This window comes from Leptonychotes weddellii, chromosome 2 (assembly GCF_054177405.1).
Source record: "Leptonychotes weddellii isolate Sample4059 chromosome 2, ASM5417740v2, whole genome shotgun sequence".
NCBI classification, from domain to species: Eukaryota; Metazoa; Chordata; class Mammalia; order Carnivora; family Phocidae; genus Leptonychotes; species Leptonychotes weddellii.
In genome coordinates, this window is record NC_138370.1 from 32,023,644 (window position 1) to 32,046,895 (window position 23,252).

Here is a 23,252-nt window from a genome sequence, read left to right on the forward strand (position 1 = left end):
CCTGGCATGTGGCAAGAGCTCAGCGAAAGCTTTCTGAATGAATGAAGGAGCCATCCTTTCGAGCCCTGGAAGCTCCCCTGCCTTCTAAATTCTCCCCTGTGTGAGTAGGCAGAGAGGAGATGGTGGTCAAGGGCATGCTCTGTGCAGAATTCTGACCCCACCAGACCCCTGACACTATCCTGGGAACGCCTGGCCTGGGGCAAGAGCGAGAGGAGCCAGAGACTCTAGGCGAGAACTCACTTCTACACCAGCACTAGGAAAACTCTAAGCCCATGAGCAGAGGAAGGATGCTTAGCTTGGCCCATTTCACTCACCCCCCAAAGCAGATACAAAAGCCAGGCAGCCTATAAGGAATCCCTGTTCTGCAGCTCCAGGCTGGCTTAGATGGAGTGGCACCCCAACCCACACACATACCACGGAACCGCTTCTTAGTGAGGTCTCCTGGGCCCAATCCCCCCCTCCACGACCTCAGCCTGTCATCGGGGTGCAGAACGGGGAGTGTGAAGGTCACCATCCCGCCTGTGTGTTGCCATGCCTCTTGGACCCTAGCCGGTGCCGCCATTTTCCAGGCCCCGAGTCTCGGGGGTACCTCCAGGCACCAACTGGTGGCCCTTCCCACCAGGCTCAGCCATGCAGCTTTGGTCCTGCTTCCCTTCCTTTGCCCCTCTGGTGCCCTCTCTAGTGGCCTCCCACTCACCAGGGCTCTGGAATTCGGTTTGGCTCCTTTATCCAAAAGGACCTTGGCTACTCTGTGATGGCCGCAGTGGGCCGCCACGTGGAGTGGGGTCAGATGGTCCAGGGTGATGTCATCTATCTCTGCGTTGTATTGCAATAGAAGTCGGACACAGTCAAGGTGGTCTCCCTGAGCCGCCATATGAATGGGGGATAAGCCATTCTGGAAGAAGAGGGAGAAACAAGCGGTTGCAAAGGAAATTCAAGGCGATGGCTCCAACCTCGCTTCCTACTTCTTCCTTACACGATGCTTCCACGTCTGGCTCCTGTGCTCATGCTGGTCTCTGACTCCGCTCTCCTTTCCACCTCATCAAATTCTCTAAGCCAGGTCCAGCCAGGCCCACCTCTTCCGGGAAGCCTTCCCTGACCACCCTAGACTTCTGTGGGCTTTTCTTTCTCTGTCCCACTCGCTCGGACTTCCTCATAGATTTGCTGAATTGTGTCTGTAATTAACTTGTTGGGTATGTGTCTGCATACTTAGCAGCCTCTTAAGATCAGTGACTGTGCCTCCTATCTCTCATATGCCCCACAATCTCCATACGAGCACGAAACACACATAGTGGTCCTTCATTCATGCGCTTTTGAATGAATGATGACCACAACATGGAACTCAGATCTAAATCCCTCTGTTCTTTGCTCCTAACAAACACACATCACTTAAAACAACTTCCTTAAGGACTCTCACTGTTTCTTAGGTGGCAATCTCTTTAAAAAACAAACATTAAAAACAGGGGAGACTCTTTACTCGATCCTTCACACATTAATTCAACAAATATTTATTAAGCGATTAATGAACACCAGGTATGGGTTAAGCTCTGGGGAAACAAAAGAGAACAGACATAATCCCTGGTGGAAGGAAGCTTGTGGACCCATAGGCAAAGGAGGTAGAAACAGATACATTGTTGCCATTCAGTGTGGTAACATCAGGGAAGGCAAGATCAAAGCACAGAGGTCCAATGGAGGGTAGAGTTTCCAGGAGGGAGGATGGGGGAGAAGGCTTTCAGAAGGAGGTGGCCGGGAGCTAGAACTTCTCTAGGAAGACAGAAGGGGAGGAACCTCCCAGCGAAGGGAGCAGTGTGTGCTCGGGGAACTTGGGGAACTCTATCTATGCAGTTAAAGCTACAGGAGGGCCAAGCCTGATGGGGGTGCGGAGCTGAGCTCCGGGCAGGCAGGAGCGGCATCATGACAGTTTGTGAGCTCAGGAACTGGGATGTTAGCTTTCAGAAAGGGACCATGAAAAGATTCTCAGCAAGGGAGACACACAGTCAGGCTGCGTGACAGCTAGTATCCGTGTTACGGGTGGAATTGTGTCACCTCAAAATTCACATGTTCAAGTCCTAACCCCAGGAGCTCGGAACGTGACCTTATTTGGAAATCAGGTCACTGCCGATGTCCTTAGTTACGATGAGGTCTTCGGGGGGGGGCCTGAAACCAGTATGACTGCTGTCCTCATAAAAAGGGGAAGTTTGGACACAGACACTCACACACAGAGACCACGCCATGTGAACATGAAGGCAGAGGTCAGGGTGATGACAAAGGAATGCCAAAGAGTGCGAGCAACCACTGGACGCCAGGAGAGAGGCCTGGAACAGATCCCCCCCTCATAGCCTCTGAAGGTACCGGCCCTGCTGACTCTGATCTCAGATTTCCAGCCCCCAGAACTGTGGGGCAACAGGCTGCTGTGGTTCACGCCATCCAGTGAGAGGCACTTTGCTACTGCAGCCCCGGCAAACTAATAGAGGTAGTTGCCACTCAGAGAATTTCACAAAGGTCACACCATACTTCCCAATGAAAAGTGGGAAGTCCTCAGTGAAGAATCTGGCCTGCCGCCTGTATTTGTAAATAAAGTTTTATTGGAACACGACTGCTAGTTTGCATATTATCCGTGGCTGCTTTCCTACTACAATGGCAGAGTTGAATTGTTGCAACAGAGATCGTGGTTTGCGAAGTCTAAAAATACTGACTACCTGGCCCTTTAGAGAAAAAGTGTGCCGTGCCTGATCTAGCTAATAATTAGAGCTATATCGAGGGTCTCCCGTGTGACAGGCATTGGGGTACACATCACACTGGTTCAGTTAGTAGTATTAGCATCCCCGTTTTTTAGAGATGGGATTTGATCCTGGGTTGGCCTGACCTGAAGCCCTGCCGAAAGGATGCTCCTCGCGGAAGGGAAGCTACGAACCTTGGTTTTGGCTTGGATGGGTGCCCCGTGGTCCAGCAGGATCTCTGAGATTCGCACGTGCCCATTCCGAGCTGCACAGTGGAGAGGTGTCAATTCATCCTTTAAAAGACAGAGTCCAAAAGAGAAAGCCCCAAAGGCACCTATCAGAGCCACTGGAGGGAAGACGGCCCGCAGTGCCCCTGCAGCCACCGAAGCAAGGATGCTTCCTTAAGGACCAGCCCGACTCCAGCCCATCTCGCTGCGTCTCCTGCTGCCTCCTGGCTCCCACTGCGGGCTGTTCCGGGATGCTGGAGGCCCAGCACCAGCCCGTCACGGAGAGCCCGCCATGCCAGCAGGGGCTCTGGAAGGCAGAACTCCCACCGCTGGCCCTGCCTCGGAGCTCACTGGCACCCACCTTGGTCCTTGTTTCTATCTGGGCCCCGCGGTCCAGCAGGAGCCGCACCATGATCACGTTCCCCCTGCGGGAGGCGATGTGCAGTGGCGTGATGCCGTTCTGGAAGGGGAGGCACAGGGACCTGTCAGGCTGTGGCATCTTCCTCTCAAATGCAGCTGCTCTGCGCCCCACGCCCGTGTCCCCCCAGCCCTACAGTGGCAGCAATGCAAGAAGCCACTTTCAGCCTACTCTTTAGGACACTTCTCACCTAAGAACAATCTCAAAACCTATGAGGACAGGACAGCATCCTGGTTAATCGCAGCAATCTGGCCAAGCCCTGTCTCCCAGCGTCATCACAACAGACTGGCAGAAAACCCTGCCCCCCAGGCTTCCCACCTCGAGAATGGGCAAATGGAAACTGATGGGCAGATATCAGACACCCATTAAGGAGGAGCCTTAAGAGAACCAGGGCCATCTCCCCCGAGGGCACTCGTGCCATAAGGAGGAAACCTGTGGTGTCACAGTGAGGGGCAGACAAGCCCAGAGCCCAGGCCTGAGAGCGGGGCCTGCCGGAGGGCCTTACCTGGGGCGTGAAGTTGACACTGGCACCCCTGTTGAGGAGTAACTGGGCCACATTGAGGTTCTCGTAGTGAGCTGCGATGTGGAGGGGGGTGAATCCCGTCTGGGGCACAACAGAGGGGGACAACTTGTCACAAGCCATGCTCTGCCATTTCCACCTCAGAATAAGGACAGGGATTCTGGAAATGTCGGCAGGGCCCGAGGACCCAAGACGGAGAGGTTTGCTGAAGGGGTTTGGAAAGGCTTTGCGGCAAGTCATAGTCAAAGCTGGGTCTCACCTCTGAGGGCCCCCCATTGTTTGTTTTGTGGTTCCTGTGGACAAACCACGGACTAGCATTACCTCAAACTCTGCAGGGCCCACTTATGTGAATGGTTACTTACGAAGAAATGTTAATTAATGAATACAAAGTGTTACAGGGGCCATGATCTTCACTCTAGAGATTGTTTCAGCCCCCTAAAAGGGCGTGGCGACTCAGCTGGCTGGCCAAAGCGGCCCTTTGGACCCCTTGGTGGGTCATCGTCATCATTCTGTCCCATAACCTGAGACCGTTCCTAATCCAGTCAACAGCCTCCCAGATAAAACCCAGCGACCGTGGGGTTGAGGGACCATGTGAATAGCTCAGGGCGATCCACTCCCACTACAGAAGTCATCAACAGCCTAAACTTACAGATAATGGATCGGCAGTGCCTTAGAACATCAGACAGCTAGCGGTCCAAGCCCCTGGGGAGCCCTCCCCATTCTCACCTCCCCACGTAGGGACACCTTCCTTCCTCCACCAGGGGCCAGCCAGGAAAAGAGGGGCATACATTCTAGAACACCACCTGCCAGATCCCAAAGCCAGCCTGCCCTGGATACTTTCCTGGATGACCAGGAGCAACAAGAACGCTCCCTGCTCCACACCAAGCACATTTTCCTGGGTGTTCACTAGGGGGTTTAAAGCTCCTCCAGGTCACTAGCGGGAACCTGGAGGCCCCGTGGGGGCTGGTGGTGCTCCGTGTGCGCGGCTGGTGCCACCTCCGGCCGCGGTGCATTCTCGGGGAACAGCTGGGGGTCAGCCCTACGGCTCCGCGGCCAGGGAAGGCCGCCCTCACCTTGGAAAGCACGTCGGGGTTGGGGTCATTCTGCAGCAGCACCGCGGCTGTCCGCGTGTCGTCGTTGCGCGCCGCGATGTGCAGGGCGGGCAGGCGCACCTTCCCTTTCGTCCCATAGTTGATGAGGTGGGCCACCACGTTCTCGTGACCCTGCTGCAGAGCCACTGCTAGAGGGGTGAAGCCGTCCTGGCCACAGGAAAGGAGGAAAGATCCATTTGCTCCGACCCCACCCGACCACTCACTGTCTTCCAGGCAGGACACACGCTTTCACACCTCAGGGCTCTTGCTTGTGGTGGGCCCTCAGCCCGCAATGACTTTCTTACCATTCAGAGCCCTCTTCATCGGTCAAGCTCAGTTTAAATGCCACCTCTGCCCTAAAACCTCTCTTGGCCCCACTTTCTTTCTCTGCAATCTCCCCGAGCCCAGAGCCATTCATTTTCCTTTATAACTTGTTCCCAGTCTGACTGGGTGCTAGGAGTGCTCCTTGCCTACCCTCCCTTGCACCCTTCAACATGGCAGAGGATCATTCTTCATTGCACGAGTATTAGTAACACCTACCAAATGCTAGAAACTATGCCAGGAACTGAGGATTTGATTGTGAGCTACTGTCATTAATCTCCTCGGTTGTATGCCGAGGGGCACAGGACCCCATGAACTGGTGAAGCAGAATGAGCACAAAGTCACCTAACTGCTGAGTGTTATAATGTTAGTAGTCAAGAGAAGCTTTGGCTCTATCTAGTTCAATTTCATCCTTTCGTCAATGACAAAACTCAGGACCAGAGCTGAAGTGACTCATGGTTTATGGCAGGATCCTTTCTCATTAGGGTCCGGCCTTCAGTGGTGCTTAGTGTGGGAAGGACAAGCTTGAGTCTGATGTCATTTCTCTGGTATGTGTCTGGGCATTCCTCAAGACCCATGACTCTGTCTCTTCTTCCCTTGCATAGCCCGGCAGCACCCGGAATTAGTGCAGTGATCAGAAGGTAGAGAGCACGCAACGACACTCTACACTGATTGCGACAAAGGAAGTCTTTCAAGCCATGTCCCAGGAATGTACACCCCCAGCGGTGTCCTGCACCCGGGGGCGTCCAGTAGTGAGGCCATTTGCCCCAGGTACTTACTTCTGTGGCTACATTCTGATTAGCTCCATTTTCCAGTAAAAACTTAACCACTTCCAAGTGATTCTCTTGTGCTGCCATGTATAAGGGTGTAAAGCCTTTCTGTAGACCAAGAGCAAAAGTCATTAACATTCACCCACAAAAGGAGAGATGCTAAACCTGATGCACAATCCTCTCAACTTGAGGACAGCTCTCTCTTCATCCTACTTTCACCTAGCCCACAGGACCATGTCCCCACCAATATCTCCTGTTGGAAAAACTCCAGGCTTTGAAATGGCTTAGTGGGATTATTACAAAGGCCACCAGGTGGGGGCGACACTCCATGGACATCAGCATCTTGCACGAGACACACACACACACACACACACACACACACACACCCTCTATTTTCACTCCCTTCCTCGTGAACCCCCCATGTCCCACCCACCCCTAAACAGGCTTTCTCTCCCCACGTGAGTCATAGCTAGATATATTGTTTGGCTGGTTTAACTGAACAGAGATGGGGCCCTCAATGATCAACCACATCATTCGTAGAATATGCAATAGAAGCATGAAAACATAATAAGGTTGCCTTCATTACTGCTTAGAGACACACTGCCAATTAATCTACACCACGCACCCACAATATTACAGAAATGCAGGTGGAGAAGGGCAACGCCCTCTGGCCTGGGACCCCAGAGGACCATTACCTGTGACTGGGCGTTGACATTGGCGCCATAGTTGACCAGCTCCCGGACCACCTCATCCTGACCGGCGAGGGCGGCGATGTGCAGAGCTGTGTTCCCTTTCTGAAACACATGGGGGAGAGGAAGCAGAGGAGGTTTCCCACCAGGCTGTCAACGGTACCGTGACGGTCAAAGGTAAAGTCACCATTAAGGGTACACTAACAAGGCTACGGGTTGGGGTGGGGGACAGTGGGCTTTCTTCATGGCCAAAAGTGGTAGACAACACCCATGAACGTGCCTGACCCTTTATACACCTTGAAATAATACTGAAAGCCCAAGGAGGAAAAGCCTTCCTGTTCTCCACACAAAAAATCACGCCAAAGAATAAAGCAGCCACTTTTCAACCCCTAATCTGCTGCCTGCAGACATAGCGTTCTGTCATCAGCTGACAGATAGTCAGCATTCCTCAGGACACACACTGAAAGGTTTGCCAGGCAAGCCGGGCTTCCGTGGACTTCCAGCTCCTCACAAGCTGCAACTGCAGGACGACGCAGAGCCCCCGCGAGGCCCAGAGCCCTGCGGAAGGAGGCTGGCAGAGGCCATAGGCTCGGTGCCCTTCACCCGAAGCTGGGCCAAGGGGGGACAGAGGACTGAGAGGCGAAGAGAGGAAAGGGCAGAAATATGTAAAGGGACTGGGGACAGGTTCTGAGGAGGTGACTAGAACACTCAGATTTTCTTGTCCAGATCCATTCTGGGTATTTAACAATTGGTAGATGGGGTTTAGGTCTGGCAGGCTGCTTGTGATCAGGATGCCGGCCTTCCTGCCAGTCTTCCTCCTGCCTCCCAGATGTCCTGGGGCTGGAACACAGGCCCATTCTGACTCACCTACGTGACCCCACTGGCACCCCTGCTCAGTGAGAGGCAGGCAGGACAGCCCCCGCACCCCCACCGACAGCTTCTGTCCATAGGGCAGGCGGGAGAAAACGGGACCCATCTGGGCCCATCTGTCCCTCTGCTACTTAAGGAGCAGAGATCTCAAATGAACTCATCTTTTTATAGTTCATATGGTATATAATTTACCGAAACTACATAAACACTTGCTAATCCATCTCAGGCAACTCAAGCCCCAACAAGTAGGACTTCAAACTCAGTCCATGCACTGGGGCCATCTGCCACTGGGAGAAGAGTGTCCTCACCCGGGTGGAACGGACCAGTGCGGGCGCCAAGCTCTGTGGCCCCCCAGCCAGCGCGGCCCCAGGCACCCGCAGGTGGGAGAGGTAGTCCCACTGAGGGCTCCTGGGGGCTGCAGGGGGCTCAGGTCTTTGTTTCTAAAGTGTGGCCCGTATCAGGCCAGAGGGCCCTGCTTGTCACCTCCCAAGGGTGTCTTTTTGATTTCTCCTCAAGTTCCATTTGATAAACCAAAGGGTTCTTCCTCAAATATCTGTCAGAGAATAAGTGCCAGAAATGAAGGTATAGATGTTAATTAATCATTTTTCATAGAAGTCCAAAGAGCTTACAGTTAGAGGCCTTGGCACCTGGGTCCGACTCACTCACTGTACCAAGTGGGACATGGCTGTTGGCACCAGAACCTTCTCTAGAAATCAGGACTCAGATCTCCAAGTCTCCCCATTTAGAAGGAAGTGTGCTGTGCCCATCCACGCGTCTGCTGCACACTGAGCACATGTGCGTCAGGCGCTAGTCCAGGCGTGGGCGTATAGCGATGACGGACACTCAGCCTCCTTGCCCTTAAGAAGCAATGTCAGATGTTGCTTCCCACCTGCCCCTTTCTGCCTTAAATCACACGACATCGGAGCTCTCCCCACAGAAACCCATGCGGGCGGTGGGGGAGGGGGGGCAGCTGGGCCCACGTGGAACCCTGACTATGGATCCTGGCCCACCTTCTGGATCTGGGCTGAGGGCAGCACGGGTGATGGGTAAGAGCAAAGGGGAGACCGTGGGAAACAGACCCCCCACCTACACACACGTACACACTGTGCAAAGTGCAAGAGGGCCCTGCCCTGGGGTGAGGGTCACAGGGCAAGGAGGTGGGGCCTCTGTTTCCTCCACCCTTCCCTCTGCATGAAGGAACATGCCCTCGAAGAAGCAAAAAAAAATTCTTAGCTACGTGTGATCCACAAAGACCCACTTTGTCCACTGGCAGGGGGTCCTGCAGCTCCTGGAAGGGAGGCGGCTGGGGCAGGTGAGGGGTAGATGTGAGCAGGGAGATTAGGGCTTTCTCCCTCCCACCAGCCTAGAGGCTGAGCACGGGCCTCTAAGAGGCAGAGACAGGAGGATGGGGACAGGGATGCTTTTGTTTTGTGCTTTTAAAATTTCTAAGCACAGCTTAGGAAACTATATTGGTTTTGGCTTTTTTACTCTTTTCCTTTTTTAATCTTTCTCCTGCTTGCGAGACCCATTAGAATTCCCCAATCTGCTAGGACTCTTGCTCAGCCCACGGTTTCTGCTTCACCTTTTTTCCTCCCTCTCTGTGGCATTCAGAAACCACGTTGGCTCACAAAAAAGCCTATAAATAACAAAGACACACCAAGCGCTCGCTTGCAAAATAACAATCAAAGGGGGAACTTCGGCAAGAGTGAAAACGCTGAAGCGCACTGTTGGCGCCGCTCGCCCGGAGCCCACAGATGGCACACTGCTGGCATCCAGGTACGTGGGAGCACCAGAAGGAAAACTAACCATGTCCCCTTCGTCCCCAGAAGAAGGGTGGAAATCACTGGTGCTTGTCAGGGATAAAAAAACAAAAACAAAAACAAAAAAACACCGCACAGACATCCCGGAAGAACAACTCTTGTCTATTTCACCGGCGCGATCTCTTCACCTTCGGGAAATGGCATGAAAATTACAGGATTTGACCACCAGGGATGACTGTACCTTCATAATATTTGGGTAATGCTCTTCATAACCATTATATCTGCTGTCTACCTAGTGTTCTTCCGGTTCTCCGCTTGAGAGGCGGCAAACATGCTTGCCGCCCGGAACTGAAATTGGGGCTGGGTGTGAGAGCACCCCGGGTAAGAAACAGCTAATGGGAAGAAAGAGGCTGGCGGGACAAAGCCGGGAGGAAAACCGCGGGAAGCAACCGGGAAGGAAGAGAAGAGGAAGCAGTCCTCGAGTCAGCAGAGAGAGGTGATTTTTGTGTGTAGTTCTGTTTTGAAATGCCGGCGGCAGCATCTTGCTCGCTAACCAAACAGGATGGATGGACATAAGAAATAAAACCTATTTTGCAACCTGTAGGTGCATAATTCCGTGATGTGGTTTCTGGGCTCGCGTCCCTGGGGCTACAGGGAAGAGCATGATGGTGTGAGGGCTGGGACTGCAGCCTTCGCCCAGTGCCTCCTAATAGGAGCTGAGAACGCTGTTCAGGGTAATCAGGGCAGGGAGGAAGGAAGTGTGGAGCTGGCCAAGGAGATTGCTGGGGAAGGATAACTGCGATGGTCTGGCCCTCTCCTCCCGGCCTCAGTAGAAACATAGCCACCAATATTTGCTGATGCCTGTTCCTTTGTCATCTGAATCCTGAAACCAAGTATTATCATCCCCATTTTATAGACGAGGGAGGGAATTGAGACTTTTCACTAGCTAACCTGCCCAAAGTCACAGAGCATGAAGTATCCCTGCTGGGATTTGGACCCCAGGCACCTCACTGTGGGGTTTCTGGTGCTCTTAGCCCCTGCGCTGGAATCAAAGACCCCAAGAAAACAGAAAGCCACGAAAAGGGTTCTATTTCTAGGTTTATAATCTAGCGAGGAGGATAAAGAAAAGCCCACTCTTTTGTGGAAATAGGGTCCTGTGCTTTTCAGGTGACTTCAGGGATGCGTAGAACTAGGAAGCGATGGGAAAGACAAGAGAAATTCAGAGGCACGCTTGGGTTTCTCTCAAGTTTGGGACAAGACATGAGGGACCCCCACACTTGAATTATCAATGAAAAGTTCCCCACTCCCTAAGAGACGTACCTTGGTTGTCGTTTCTAGAATGATCTCTTTGTGCAGAAGTTCAACCACCATCTTCACATGGCCTTCTTTAGAGGCCAGGTGCAAGCCGTTCAGCCCATTCTGTAAAGAGCAGAGAGGCAGGAAGAGTGTGGTTAGGGGACTATGCATTCTGCTGTTCCAGTGGTTGGGATGAGGTGAAGAGATGTGTGACGGGCCAGAAGGAAGAACGGGAGGGGCCCTGAGTGGTGCTGGCCCAGCCTTTCCAAGTTCTTTTCCACAGAAGTCCCAGATAATAGGAACGCAGGGCGATAACAAGACCACCACTGCCCGGACTCATCTCCATCTTAAGTGTGGAGAAACTCTCACTGAGGCAGTGGGTAACCCCGAATTCAGACCTTGGCCAGGCTTTCGGCAATCACTTCATGGAAGTGCTACAGCTTCAACACCCTTTAATTTTCATGGCAGCAACCAGGAAAAGCAAAGGGGCAACACCAGTGTATCCTAAACGTTTGTAGAGCTAGATGTATATCTAGTAAAAAAACAAAATACATTCTGAAGTAAGGTCTTTTGAGAATTAAATACTACCAACCACCCAGCTATAAGATTTCTCTGACAGAAGAATCAGTATTAAAATAGCCCCTTGGCCACCTTGCCATTTCAAATGTGGTCAAAGCTTGTCTGACAGTTCAATTGTGCGGTGTGGGGTGAGAAGAACCAACACTATCCATGCCCGCTCGGCAGTCCACGGGAGCAGATCCCTCCCTGACCACAGAAACCTCCAGCTGTATGTGGCGAGGTGCGAGAGAAGGTTTTACTTGGCACTCTCTCGCGTGTCCCGTCTTCTGATTCTTGCACTTAAGATGCCTGGAAACTTCCTGGCGAAAGCTGACTTCAAAGAGTGCGACTTAGAGCCACACATAATTCCGACAATATGATGGAACTCATTTCGCTTCCAGTGATGAGCAGATCTTGGCTCCACATGGAAGATGATTGTAGTCAGTCAGCACTCCCCGTGCCCTACTGTTGTGTTTTCCTCCTCCTCCTCCTCCTTGCCCACCAGCCATTCCCCCCCTTCTCCCATTCCTTCCTGTCTCCTGTTTCAGTCAACGCCGTTCTAGCATGTTCCCTTTCAGGGGATGGCCCGCAGCCACCGCAGGCTCTGGCTAATAAGAAAGACCCTTGCCACACAGCGGAGGGCCTTGGCTCCCGACGGTGTGCCTCCTGCAGCCCCACCCAGCACGGGCCCCTGAAATCCCCCCTTTCCCTTTGTGTCCGGGCATTCAGGACCCAAATGCTCATGGCCAGGGACTGTCCTGCCCACGGGAGCACCAGAACGCCAGCAGTCAGCATCAAGAGATTCCCGTTAAAACGCAAATATTCTATCTGGGAGTGGCAGCGCATTAACCCTCAACAGGTGCGTTCAGTTGCTTTGCTAATACCGGCAGAGGAAGTAATGAGGAAACACTGAAATAAGGAGAGGGAGGACAGGTACCTCGGATGGGAGAACGGAAGGTATCTAACACTCTCTTTACACTGGGGCCTTGAACAGGGAAAATAAAACAGGTGCCTGGGGTGGCAGAGCAAAGAGGAAGTGGGCTCCGAAGGGAACTTCACCTCATTTCTATTTAATCGGGCCCTCCCTGCACCCCAAAACACTCAGAGTGCAGTGGGCCAAATCTTTGCATGTCAGCGCTGCCAGCTTGGCTAGGGGATGCGTGGGGGTTGGGGGGCGATGGGAGGGCTGTCTCATGCAACATTTCCTCATGCAAGTGCCTAGAAATCACCGTAAGATGTCTTCCCCTTGCAGATTGTGTACACCATTAAATGCAGCATCCCAAGTAGTATGAATTATTCACACCCCAGTGTGAACAGGCTTATCCAATAAAGGCTGGGTCCCCGTCAGGTTTGATAACAGAAAGGGAGACAGTGATCTGTGAGAACAGGAATCTGGGAGAGGGATGAGAACACTGGGTGGCAGTAAACCAGTTCCCCTCAAATCAGTTTGCAAAACACAAATTCACTGAAAAGCAATCTGTCCAGGGACTGATCTCTGGAAGCCTGGAGCCCCTCCCTGCAGCTTCGGGCCCTCAGCTCTACCCCAGGGCAGATCTGCCCAGGAGCCCCTCCTCCCTCCCAGTGCACTGCGTTGTGCCATCCCCCCTTGAAACCCAGCAGTGTTCTGGAAGGCTCCCTGCGAGCACGCTGGTGTCTGCAGCTGCTGCAGTGTTCTTCCCGCAGGGGACTCGGCTATGGCGGCAGGGAGAGTGGCATGGTGCTGACTGCTGTGGGTTTAGTGCTTACTCGGGCAGCACGGTCCCTTCCCATCAGCGGTCACAGCTTCCGAATGCCTCAAAGCTGGGGGGGTTGCCAACTCAACAAGGAAAACACCCAAGTTGACTGCTGATGCTCCAGGGTATCTGTCTCTGCTCTTTGGAGCCTTTGTCAGCATCTCCATCCAGAGGGATTCTAGACGTCCTGTCTGCCCAGAGGATGGAGTGGAATGGGATGTCGGGATCCCTGAATGCTGAGGAAATCAAGGTCCGGGGTAGTCAAACGACTAGCCAAGGTCACACATCTTTTCTAGGGCACAGCCACATAGAAAACAAATCTGGACTTCCCAAGAAAAAAAGGGCTTGGGGTTTTTTGTTGGTGGTGGTTTTTGTTGTTGTTTTTGCCCCTAGGAACTAGTAGGTTTCCATCAGAGGATAAAAGCCTATTTCTCCTTGTTTTGCTCACCAGGCAGCTCAGAATGAAGCCTCATTCACGAACACTCACACGGGTCCGGTCATGGCCACTATAGTTTGACATCCAGGATTTTATTCCTTGCCCTGGTCCACAGAAAGTCCCTCTGCTTCCCTCCCTGCATCATAGGCCTCCCTCCAAAAGCTACACTCCTGGCAGAAAGTGGCCACTTATAAAAGGGACCATCCGAATAGATCTGTATCTTAAATTGTGTTACTCAGCTTCCATCCCAGATCCTGGATCAATGTTCTCTTTCTTCTTTATGACTTTGTATTTTTCTGACTCTATTTTTAATTTGTTTGTTTTCAACATAGTCACCCTAAGTCACTTCCGAGTCTATCACTGTGGTGATCTGAATGCAATGCCCTCCACAGAGCCACAGATGAGCCTATTAAAGAAATTCCTTATCGCCAAAAAACTGGTTTTTTAAAATTTCTAGCATTTCATTTGATTCTTTCTTATACTTTCCATCCCTCTGCTGAAATTCTTCAAATGTTCATTAACATTGTCCACCTTTCCTACTAGATCCTTTAACACTTTAATCACAGTTATTTTAAAGACCATCTGATAGTTCCAACATCCAGGTCATCTCTGAGTCTGCTTCTGTTGATTGCTTTGCCTCCTGACAATCGTTTTGTTTTTTTCTTACGTGTGTGTGTGTGTTTGTGTGTGTGTGTGTTGACTTAGGTCTGAGTTTTGTTACCTTCAGTGCACTACAGCCTTCAGATTCCTCTAGATGGAGGCTGCTGTTACTGTAAGCTTAGAGTAGGAGCAAGGGTTCTGGAGGGATTCCTGTGTTCCTGATCTCCCCTCAACTATCAGCCAGCCCTACATGCCTGTACCTCAGCTGAGGTCCTTCTCCATGCTTCTGTCCCCCTTCCAGCAGTAATATGCTCTTCCTTGTCATGGGGCAGGGGGGCAGCCGGGAAGCTCTCCTTGGTGTTGGCCCAGACTTAGTCTTACAAACGATACCACAAAAGGTCCTACATCTGGACCTCAAAGGTGGGGGGGACTCTTGTTTTAAGCATTCTTTCCCCTTGTCTCTGTGGCAGCAAGACCTGCCTTATCTTTATACTTGGTCTTGGGTGGGAGTTTCTTGCTCCTCTTCCAGCAGTAGCAGACCTCTGTTCATTATTGGTACAAGACCATTTTGGGGCCAGGACAGTCTCCTGCCCTCCCCCGGGTGAACGGGGGTTTTGCCTCTACCTTTCCTGCAGCACCACTGGGGTTTTACTGTGTCCTGGGGGCAGAGGTAGTTTGCTTCTATTCCTTCCCCTGAAGAATGGGTTTTTGCCTAAGGTCTGAAGGTGAGAGGGTTTGTTTTTGCTTCACATGAGGGAGGAATCTGGGGAAGCAGCCAAGGCTTTTTCTGTTCCTGCCTCTACCTCTGCCTCCAAAGCCACCAAGTGCCTCCTGTATTCCTTTGCCATCCTGGGAGACTCTCTCTTATCTCCTGACTTATCCCAATATTTTTCATGAACACCTACAGGAGGCCTGTGGTTCCAGACACACTGCAGTTCACACTGACCTTGTTAAGATTTTGGCTTGTACAATAGCTGCTTCTTTCTCCCGTACTCTGCCTCAGCTGACACAGTGGCCCTCTCTTCAGAGGGGCTTACTCCGCTTCGGAATTCAGTTAACTTGGTTGCACAGTGTGATCTCAGCCCTTGGACAGGCTCAGGACGAACTATAATTTTGTAGATTGTCCAGGCCTTTCTCATTGTTAGGGTAGGAACAATGTTCTTGGAAGCTCTTTACATCCTACGTACTCCCTATACTAAGCCTCTAAGGACACCTGGCCTCGTATGATCTCATTTCACATGGTCTTAATAGAGCAGACAACCCTTTTATGATCATGTTTGGCAGAAGTGTTCATGCCAAGCACACACACCTGGAGTTTTTCATCTGCCTTTGCTCTTTTTCAGGTAAAATGTCAATTTAGAGGATTTTTCTGAGAAGCAATCTGTCCAACAGCAGGGGGAGGAGATCTCAGCCAGGCTGTGTTTCTTTTAACATTTTTAAGAAGAAGGGAAAAAAAGTCACATTCAGCCTGAATGATTTAATTTGGAGTATTTTCTTGTACCAACTGTGAGAAATTCCATTGGCAAAATATACAATTCCAGACATTTGTTCTCAGTAAATTGCTCCTCTGTTTAGCATCTCTGATTGCCCCAATTACACTAATTGATTTCTAAATGTACAAATACAGTAGACATGTCACAAGGAATTTAACTCTTCTCCTGTCCAGTGCAGAGGATGGTTTCAAATAGAAAAGCTATGGTGTCCTGAGATGCTACATCTCTTTGAAAACTGCAAGAACATCTCAAAAGTTGCTGCTTACCTTCCCATGTGGACATACAACTCTTCCACCTCCTTTTCTCACAGCTGTTTATTTTACCCACAAACATGGCTGGCCCCCACCCGCACAGAGCAGGCAGCCCCAGGTTGTGCCCTGAGGACTTTGAGGCCCACCTCCTCCTCCCACCCCCACCATGTGTTCTGAAACTTATTATTTCCTCTTTCTTTGAGCCAAGCAGTGTGTTTCTAGAGGACTTAAGCTAACATGCTAATGTAGTATCCAGGAAGCATGACTTTTTTATTCATGAATACCTACTGGTTCAGCTCATCAAATTAGTTAGCTGCCATCCAGCCAGGCCCAGAGGCAAAGGAGCACTGGCCAGGGGAAATTGTGATGGGGAGGAAAGAACTGGGATCTTGGGAAGAATAAGCCAAGAGCAGCAGCAGAGAAAGGCAAGAAGTCTGAGGACCCCAGAATGAACAAAAAGAGGGGTGGGGGAGAGGGGTTTCTAAGTAACATTGTCTTCATGCAACACTCCACTTTACTCATGCGATCAGTAAAGGCTAATGGTTAATTGGTCAATTGGTCAATTGGTTAATCAGAAGATCTTGCCCATAATAAAGACAAGGATGTAGACAGAGAGGGTCATATACCTAGGTCTTTATATTACTGTCCCATTTTCCTATTCAATCTGGATTCTCTATAAGTTTGTTCTATCTGTCCAGAGAAGATCAAGATTTGACTCTATGTTACAGAAGTTTAATTCTCCAAATAACACCCAGCCTGTACACTTGTGACTTCTAACTGCTCTATTATTTATCCCTATTTGTGGAGCAAGATCATGGACATTATATATTTGGAAGTCTGCAGCCCTGAAACAGAACAGGAATAAGAATCTAAACAGGGCTTATGGAGACAAAAAAAGGATCACTGTTCCTACTCCAAATCCTGAGACTGATGAGAAAGAAAGAGAAAGGGAACAAAGAAAGGCAGACTATGGAAACCAGAGGCAGAGAGGATGAGAACCAAACGAGGTGGTAGAAAAGGAAAGAGGGGGTGACTATCACTACAGTCTGACTACATGAGGAAGTGAATGAAGCTGCTGGCCAAAAAATCACTGGAACACTATAAATTTTGATTCCTTTCCCCAAATTGCCTGCATTAAATTTTCAGCCAAAACAGAAATGAGATAAAAAATGAAAGGGAGTTTTTCCACCTTCCCTTCTATTCCTTTCCCCTTCCCTCCCCTCCCGGCTCAGAGATGTCAGCTTCTGAGGAAGCAGAGCAGTGAACCAGAAGGGGTGCCCTGCAGAGGGGTGGGCAGCAGTGTGTCTGCTCTAAGAGGAGGGGGCTGCTCCAGTGGTTGGGAGATTGTTACCCTGAGCAAACAAGTCAATACAGTGAGGATGATGAATATCAGTGGGAGTCAGGTCCCTCACTGTCTGAAGGGATTTACAAATGGGGAAAGAGGAAGGCCTAGAAAGAACCCTGAGGTGTTGGACTAGACCTGGAAGTACTGGCACAATCTCATGGATTTAAAAAGTAGATAGATGCAGAACTAGATCTCAATGTATGGACACACACGTGACAACCAGTAGCAACGAGCACATCAAGTGACCAGATTTTGGTGTCTAAATACCATCCTCCACTAAAATGAACCTTGGAAAAATGGCTGATCCAAGGCTGGGGCAGAGGAAGTACAAAGCCACCCTGGGACAACACGCTCCAAAAAGGAAGGAAATGCTCAAAGAGTGACGAGGACATGTTGAAGAACAAAGAAGCCAGCCTAATGAGAGCACTTCCACTGGCCTCATTTAGATTTGAACATCAAAATAAATCACGAGAGTATTGGTTTATAACCCATCAAATAAAATAGGACCCCATGAGTCTGAATAGGTATAAACAAAGAATGAATGAAAAAAAAAATGAGGGAGGAGGAAAAGCTCATCCTTCAGTAGAATGCCAGCTAATAAATGTAATAGAAATGACAGAGATGGAGAATCATTGTCTGGAACCATCATAGTGGCAGCTGATACAGGCAGACGGTATCAATGTATGCCAAGGCTGGTGGTTGGAACTTGAATGAAAAACAGGATATTGGCATTATATCAGAATATCCACCCCCACCCATATACACACAAAATACTGATCAATGACAAAGGGAAAAATCAATGACACCAACAGATGACCAAGGTTAACATCACCAGGGGTTGAAAGGGGGCATGATTACTAGGGTATTACTACCAAGACTGCACTGCCTTGGTCTGGCCATAAGGAAACATCAGCAGACACACAGCTGAGGTTCAAACTGCAAAATGGAAACTGTAGGAAACATGCAAGACAGGCAAAGACTTGAGGAAGCATTCCAGACTGAAGGAGACTGATGAGAAATGACAATTAAATACAGTCTGGAGAGACCCTAAGAATAGAGGAAGAGAGAGAGAAGGGGGAAGGAGCATGCAGGAAGGGAGGGAGGAGGGAGAGAAAGGGAGGGAAGGAGGGAGAACAATTTCTCATTATCTGGACAGTTAGCAAAATTTTTTTTTTTTAAAGATTTTATTTATTTATTCATGAGAGACAGAGAGAGAGAGAGAGGGAGGCAGAGGGAGAAGCAGGCTCCCAAGCAGCAGAGAGCCCGATGCGGGACTCGATCCCAGGACCCTGGGATCATGACCTGAGCCGAAGGCAGACGCTTAACCATCTGAGCCACCCAGGCGCCCACAGTTAGCAAAATTTTAATGGAGTCTGTAGATGGTTGTGTTGCATCAATGCTGATTTCCTGCTTTGGAGGCCTGCAGGGTGGTTATGTGGGAAAGTGTCCTTACTTTGGGGTGGTACACACTGGAATGTTTAGGGGTGATGGGGAATTACATCATACATGTATATATTATAGATAAATAGACAGGAAGAGCAAATGCAGTAAAATAGTAATCGAGAGTCTAGATGACAGAGATGTGAAAATTCTTTGTATTGTTCTTGCAACTTTTTTATAGGTTCAAAAGTATTTATAATTTCAGCAAAGAAAGAGGGAGATAGGAGGGACTAGCGGTAGAGAAGAGGCTGTGGGAGGAGGGATGAGCATGGTGGGGGACTCTGGGCTCTGGCTGTGGTGGGAGGGGATAGGGTTCCTGCATGCCTACAGACTCAGAGCCAGAAAGGAGCTAAGCACACAGACCCTCCTGTTTCTAAAGGACCCATGAGGTACGAGTTTTCCTGGAAGTCTGAGGCTATTCCAAGATGGAAGCCCCAGAGAGCCACCTCACTGGACTGCCGGGTGTGGGCACCAGCAGATGGGAAGCCTCTCCCAGAGGCCAGGGCCCTCCCCCTGCTGCCTCTGTCTCACCCAGCTATCCGAGGGCTCCCCAGAGACTGCTTGGTGGGAAAGGTCTGCTAAAAATATAGGATCCTGGAATCCAATCAACCAGAAGCCAGGACAAGTTGAAGCAATTACCATAATCCTGGTGGAAAATCACCCCAATCTCCTTTGTCAACCCATCCTTGTCCTGGGACCGGGGAGGTAGAAGAGGAGCAGAAATCGAGAGATGGCACACACTCAGAAGCGGGTGGTGCAAAGGGAAAGGAACAAGACTGGCCCTGAGCACTCGGCCCTCCTTGGCTTCATTCCAACCCAGATTTAGCTCTCTTACCCAGGTAGGTAAGATCCAGTGTACGAGGTATTCACAGGAGGGAAAACACTTGAATGGTTTTTATTATCTTAAAAAAAAATTGGGAAGGAAAAAAAAGAAACCCACACTAGTCAGAGCCCTGGGAGGAGATGAGTCAACCTGGATCACCTTCTCTCTACTCCGGGGACACAAGGTGCACAATCCTCCCCACCCCCGCACCGAGCAGCGCCCTGGCTCCGTGGCAGATCGGATCTGCTGCAGGGGCTGAAGGGCCCCTGGGAGCCTAGAGCAGGAAGCGTGAGCTCAAGTTAATGAGAGACAGGGACTCTGAAATTCAGCTCAGCAGCTAAGAATATCTCCTGTGGACTAGAAAGAGTTTCTATGTCTGAGACCTTGGCATTCCTTTATTTAAAAAGATAAAAAGAGCCAAACCTTCAGAAGAAGGGCAGTGGGGGGGGGGGGGGTCAGAGGACAGAGCACTGGAGAAGGAGGGGAGGCCTCTGAGCTGTCTTCCTGATGTGTCCCCTCACCTCTCGGGCCTCACTCTCTGTATTTTCAAAATGATAGAATTGCCCTGATCCCCTGGCTTCCCCTTAATTCCACAAGTCCACAGTAAAACAATGCAACAGCTCTCAGAAAACAGTTAAGATATGCATGTAGAGATGCACAGAAGAAGGTATGACAAGATTCACACCTCATTGTTCACAGTGATTTTGGGGAGTGGGGGCATATGGGGAAACTTACAGAAGACTTCAGATATTTTTGTATAGTGTAAATTTTTATTTTTTACATTTTTTTAAAAGATTTTATTTATTTGAGAGAGAGAAAGAGAAGGAGCAGAGGGAGAGGGAGAAGCAGACTCCTCCTTGAGCAGGGAGCCCGATGTGGGGTTCGATCCCAGGACCCTGGGATCATGACCTGAGCTGAAGGCAGATGCTTAACTGACTAAGCCACCCAGGCTCCCCTAGTGTAAGCTTTTAAATAACTACCATGAAGTCATTTTGTTGCTAAATTAAAAATCACAAAACAGTTAAAATTAAGGACACAATTGTCAAAAACAACAAAAACATCTATAGCAAAAATTCATAACAAATGAGAAAATTCCAGGCAAATTCACATGCATAGTCTATTCCAATGAGAAAGAACTGGAATTGTGAATTGAGTTTAGCATTCCTATAACAACCAGGGAGGCAAATCTTCCTTCAAGGCCCAGATCAAATGGCATTTTTCTCTGGGACTTTTCCTGTCCTTTTCTCTTTGCCACACCGCACCGTTTCCAGCCTCCCCAAAGTGAATTGCTCTCTCAACCGTGTCCCCAAGGCGCTCGGGGATAATCTATCAAGGCCCTCATCTCGTGAAATTGCTTTTATCTGCTCTTGTGTCTGTGTCTCTCAAAGTAGGACTTTCTGCGTTTCCTATGTGTTCCTCACCTTCGGATCGTAGGTCTTAGCATGGGGCCTGGCCCATTGCACACGCTCCATAAGGGTTTGTGGAATCAAATGAACCTTTGTACAACCTGACACACTGCACAGTTACCTGGTTTTCTCAGTCTGGCCAGACTAAGAATATCACATCTGCTCTTCATATTGTAAATCCATAGCAGTCAAAGCCTAAATTGGAGCATGGAAGGTGTACTCTCCTTAAAATATGTTCCCGATCATTCTTCACTATGCCATTCACCCTTTTCCTGGTCCCTAGGATCCCAGAGACATCCCTGCTCATGTCACTGAACTGGTGAGTCAACTCTTCCTTAACCGAGAAGGAATAAAAACTGAAAATGAAAGCAGCTCAGGGAGGGCCTCCCAGGGGAGTAACAGGCCCTGCTGCACGGCTCAGCCCCAAGGCTGACGTGCGGGACACAGAGACCTGGGCTGGGAGCTGCGAGCCCCTGGCCCTTGTTCTGGAAGACTCTTGTCCTCTTTGCCTCTCACAAGGGTGAAATGAGGTCACACTGGGGAACGGCTGGGGAAAGCAGAGTCACTGCAGAGCTGGGATCTGTGATTATTAAACACCGTGGGTCACTCTGACTCATGACAAGTCATCAACTTACTTTAAAACTACAAATTAGTCATGACAATCACCCAGACGAACATCAAATAGCTTATTTCTGCTGAGACGCAAAAGCAATTTACCTATTTAAATTAATTCAGGGGATGGGGGTTTTCAGTCCCATCTTTTTCCCTTTTGCCTTTTCTCGGAGGAACCACAACTTCTGAAGAATCCATAGTACCCGGCCCAGGGGAATCTAGTTGCTTCTCTTGTTCGACTGCACACGGCGGAACGCCACCGTCCCACGTGGGGGCTGCAATTGTACATTCTTTCCCTTCCTTCATTGCTATTCCAGAGCTGCACCATGGCAGCAAGTCTTAAGAGGCTCGATATTCCCATACTATCCTTTGGCAAGGCTTTCTGTGTGAGTTGGGAATGGTTCCAGGCAGATTCAGGGGACTGAGTGCCACCTCTGTCTGTCAACAGTCCCTACGAAAACGATGACAGAGAAAAGTAACAGCCTCCAAATCCACACTGATCTAGAGGTAACCTCCTTGGCCTGACCGACCACCACCCTCACCTTGTTGTTGTTTTTGTTTTTTAATATATTAGGTATTTATTTATTGGAGAGAGAGAGCATAAGCAGGGGGAGTAGTAGGCAGAGGGAGAAGCTGACTCCCCACTGAACAGGAAGCCCGATGCTGGACTCGATCCCAGGACCCTGGGATCATGACCTGAGCCAATGGCAGACACTTAACCGACTGAGCCACCCAGGCGTCCCGCATCCTCACCTTCTTTCACTTCATTTATCCCAACATCACCGATCTCCCTGCTGCCCGTGCCCTCCACTGCTCCTGCATTTGCCTGGCTCTTCCTTCCCACAGCAACTCCACGTTCCCATTTCTCTACCCGCCAAATTCCTACTCTTCCTTCAAAGCCTCTCTGACTCCTTGGCATTTTAGCCACTCCCCAGACCGGCAGCAATGTGAGAGCTGCAACTCAGACTTACTCCCCTCCGAGTAGCAGCACATGGCCTACCGGAGCAGCTCAACAAACGCTTGTTCAGTGATTGCATCACTGAATGGAAACATCCTGTGCCCGTTCTGGCTGGCACATGTGACACTCTGTTTGTAACCTCCTATTTACAAGTTGGACTTGCTTGGCTGGCCTCTGAGTTCTTCAAGAGAAGGGGATGCATGAAGTTAGTCTCTAGCAAGGAGCTTGGGTCGTTCCTTGGAAGTGCTTGATACATGTTGCGGAATAAATGAAGTTGCAGAGAAAACTTAAGATGGTCTTCTTACCACCAGCTCACCGAATCCAAACTCATAAAGCCCTGAAGATATTCCAAGTAACCTCTAGACCTCAGCTTTCTGAGTTATAGAGTGAGAGAGTAGAATGTCATGACCTCCTCCTGGCTCTAAGGCTCTTTAATTTAGAAAGGTAGCAATCATCACAATCGCCAGTGCCCAACAAATCCTGATCAAAAGACTTGGCATGCGGCCACCACGGAAAAAATTCCTCTGGAGCAGAAACTTTTGGTACAGGTGCTCCATTTATTCGAAATGCCTAAAACCCTTTACCTTCAAGATAAACCAGTACCCAGCAGTGATGGGGTTCATGTGGAAGGTACATGTGCAAATTCAGAGAACATCAATGGAACACGCATGGTTTCACATGCTTTTGTTGGTTGTGTGTTAGCACTGGAAACCACTTACGTTTTTGTGATCATTCAGATGGTCGAGCTCCTGAGACTTCAGCAAATATGACCACATACTTGACTGTTGGGGCTGGTGCCAGCATCAGAACCACCAGCAGGCAAGAGAGTCATTGCCCCTAAGAATGATCATTTCACAATGCTCTTAAAAGTGACAGCACTCAGGGGCACCTGCGTGGCTCCGTCGGCTAAGCGTC

The 23,252-nt window shown here is 50.0% G+C and overlaps 1 protein-coding gene across 6 annotated transcripts in view; it reads right to left on the reverse strand.

Annotated features, from left to right (window-relative positions):
• The window catches only part of ANK1 (ankyrin 1), a 209,754-nt gene that overhangs the window by 62,862 nt on the left and 123,640 nt on the right, over positions 1 to 23,252 (reverse strand). For all 6 annotated transcript variants that reach the window (XM_081809457.1, XM_081809445.1, XM_081809442.1 and 3 more), the window contains exons 3-10: positions 10,707 to 10,805; positions 6,763 to 6,861; positions 6,077 to 6,175; positions 4,959 to 5,144; positions 3,871 to 3,969; positions 3,309 to 3,407; positions 2,915 to 3,013; positions 698 to 895 (exon numbers count right to left, since the gene is read on the reverse strand). In XM_081809457.1, coding sequence (XP_081665583.1) covers positions 698 to 895; positions 2,915 to 3,013; positions 3,309 to 3,407; positions 3,871 to 3,969; positions 4,959 to 5,144; positions 6,077 to 6,175; positions 6,763 to 6,861; positions 10,707 to 10,805 — 978 coding nt within the window. The remainder of the gene's footprint in view (positions 1 to 697; positions 896 to 2,914; positions 3,014 to 3,308; positions 3,408 to 3,870; positions 3,970 to 4,958; positions 5,145 to 6,076; positions 6,176 to 6,762; positions 6,862 to 10,706; positions 10,806 to 23,252) is intronic.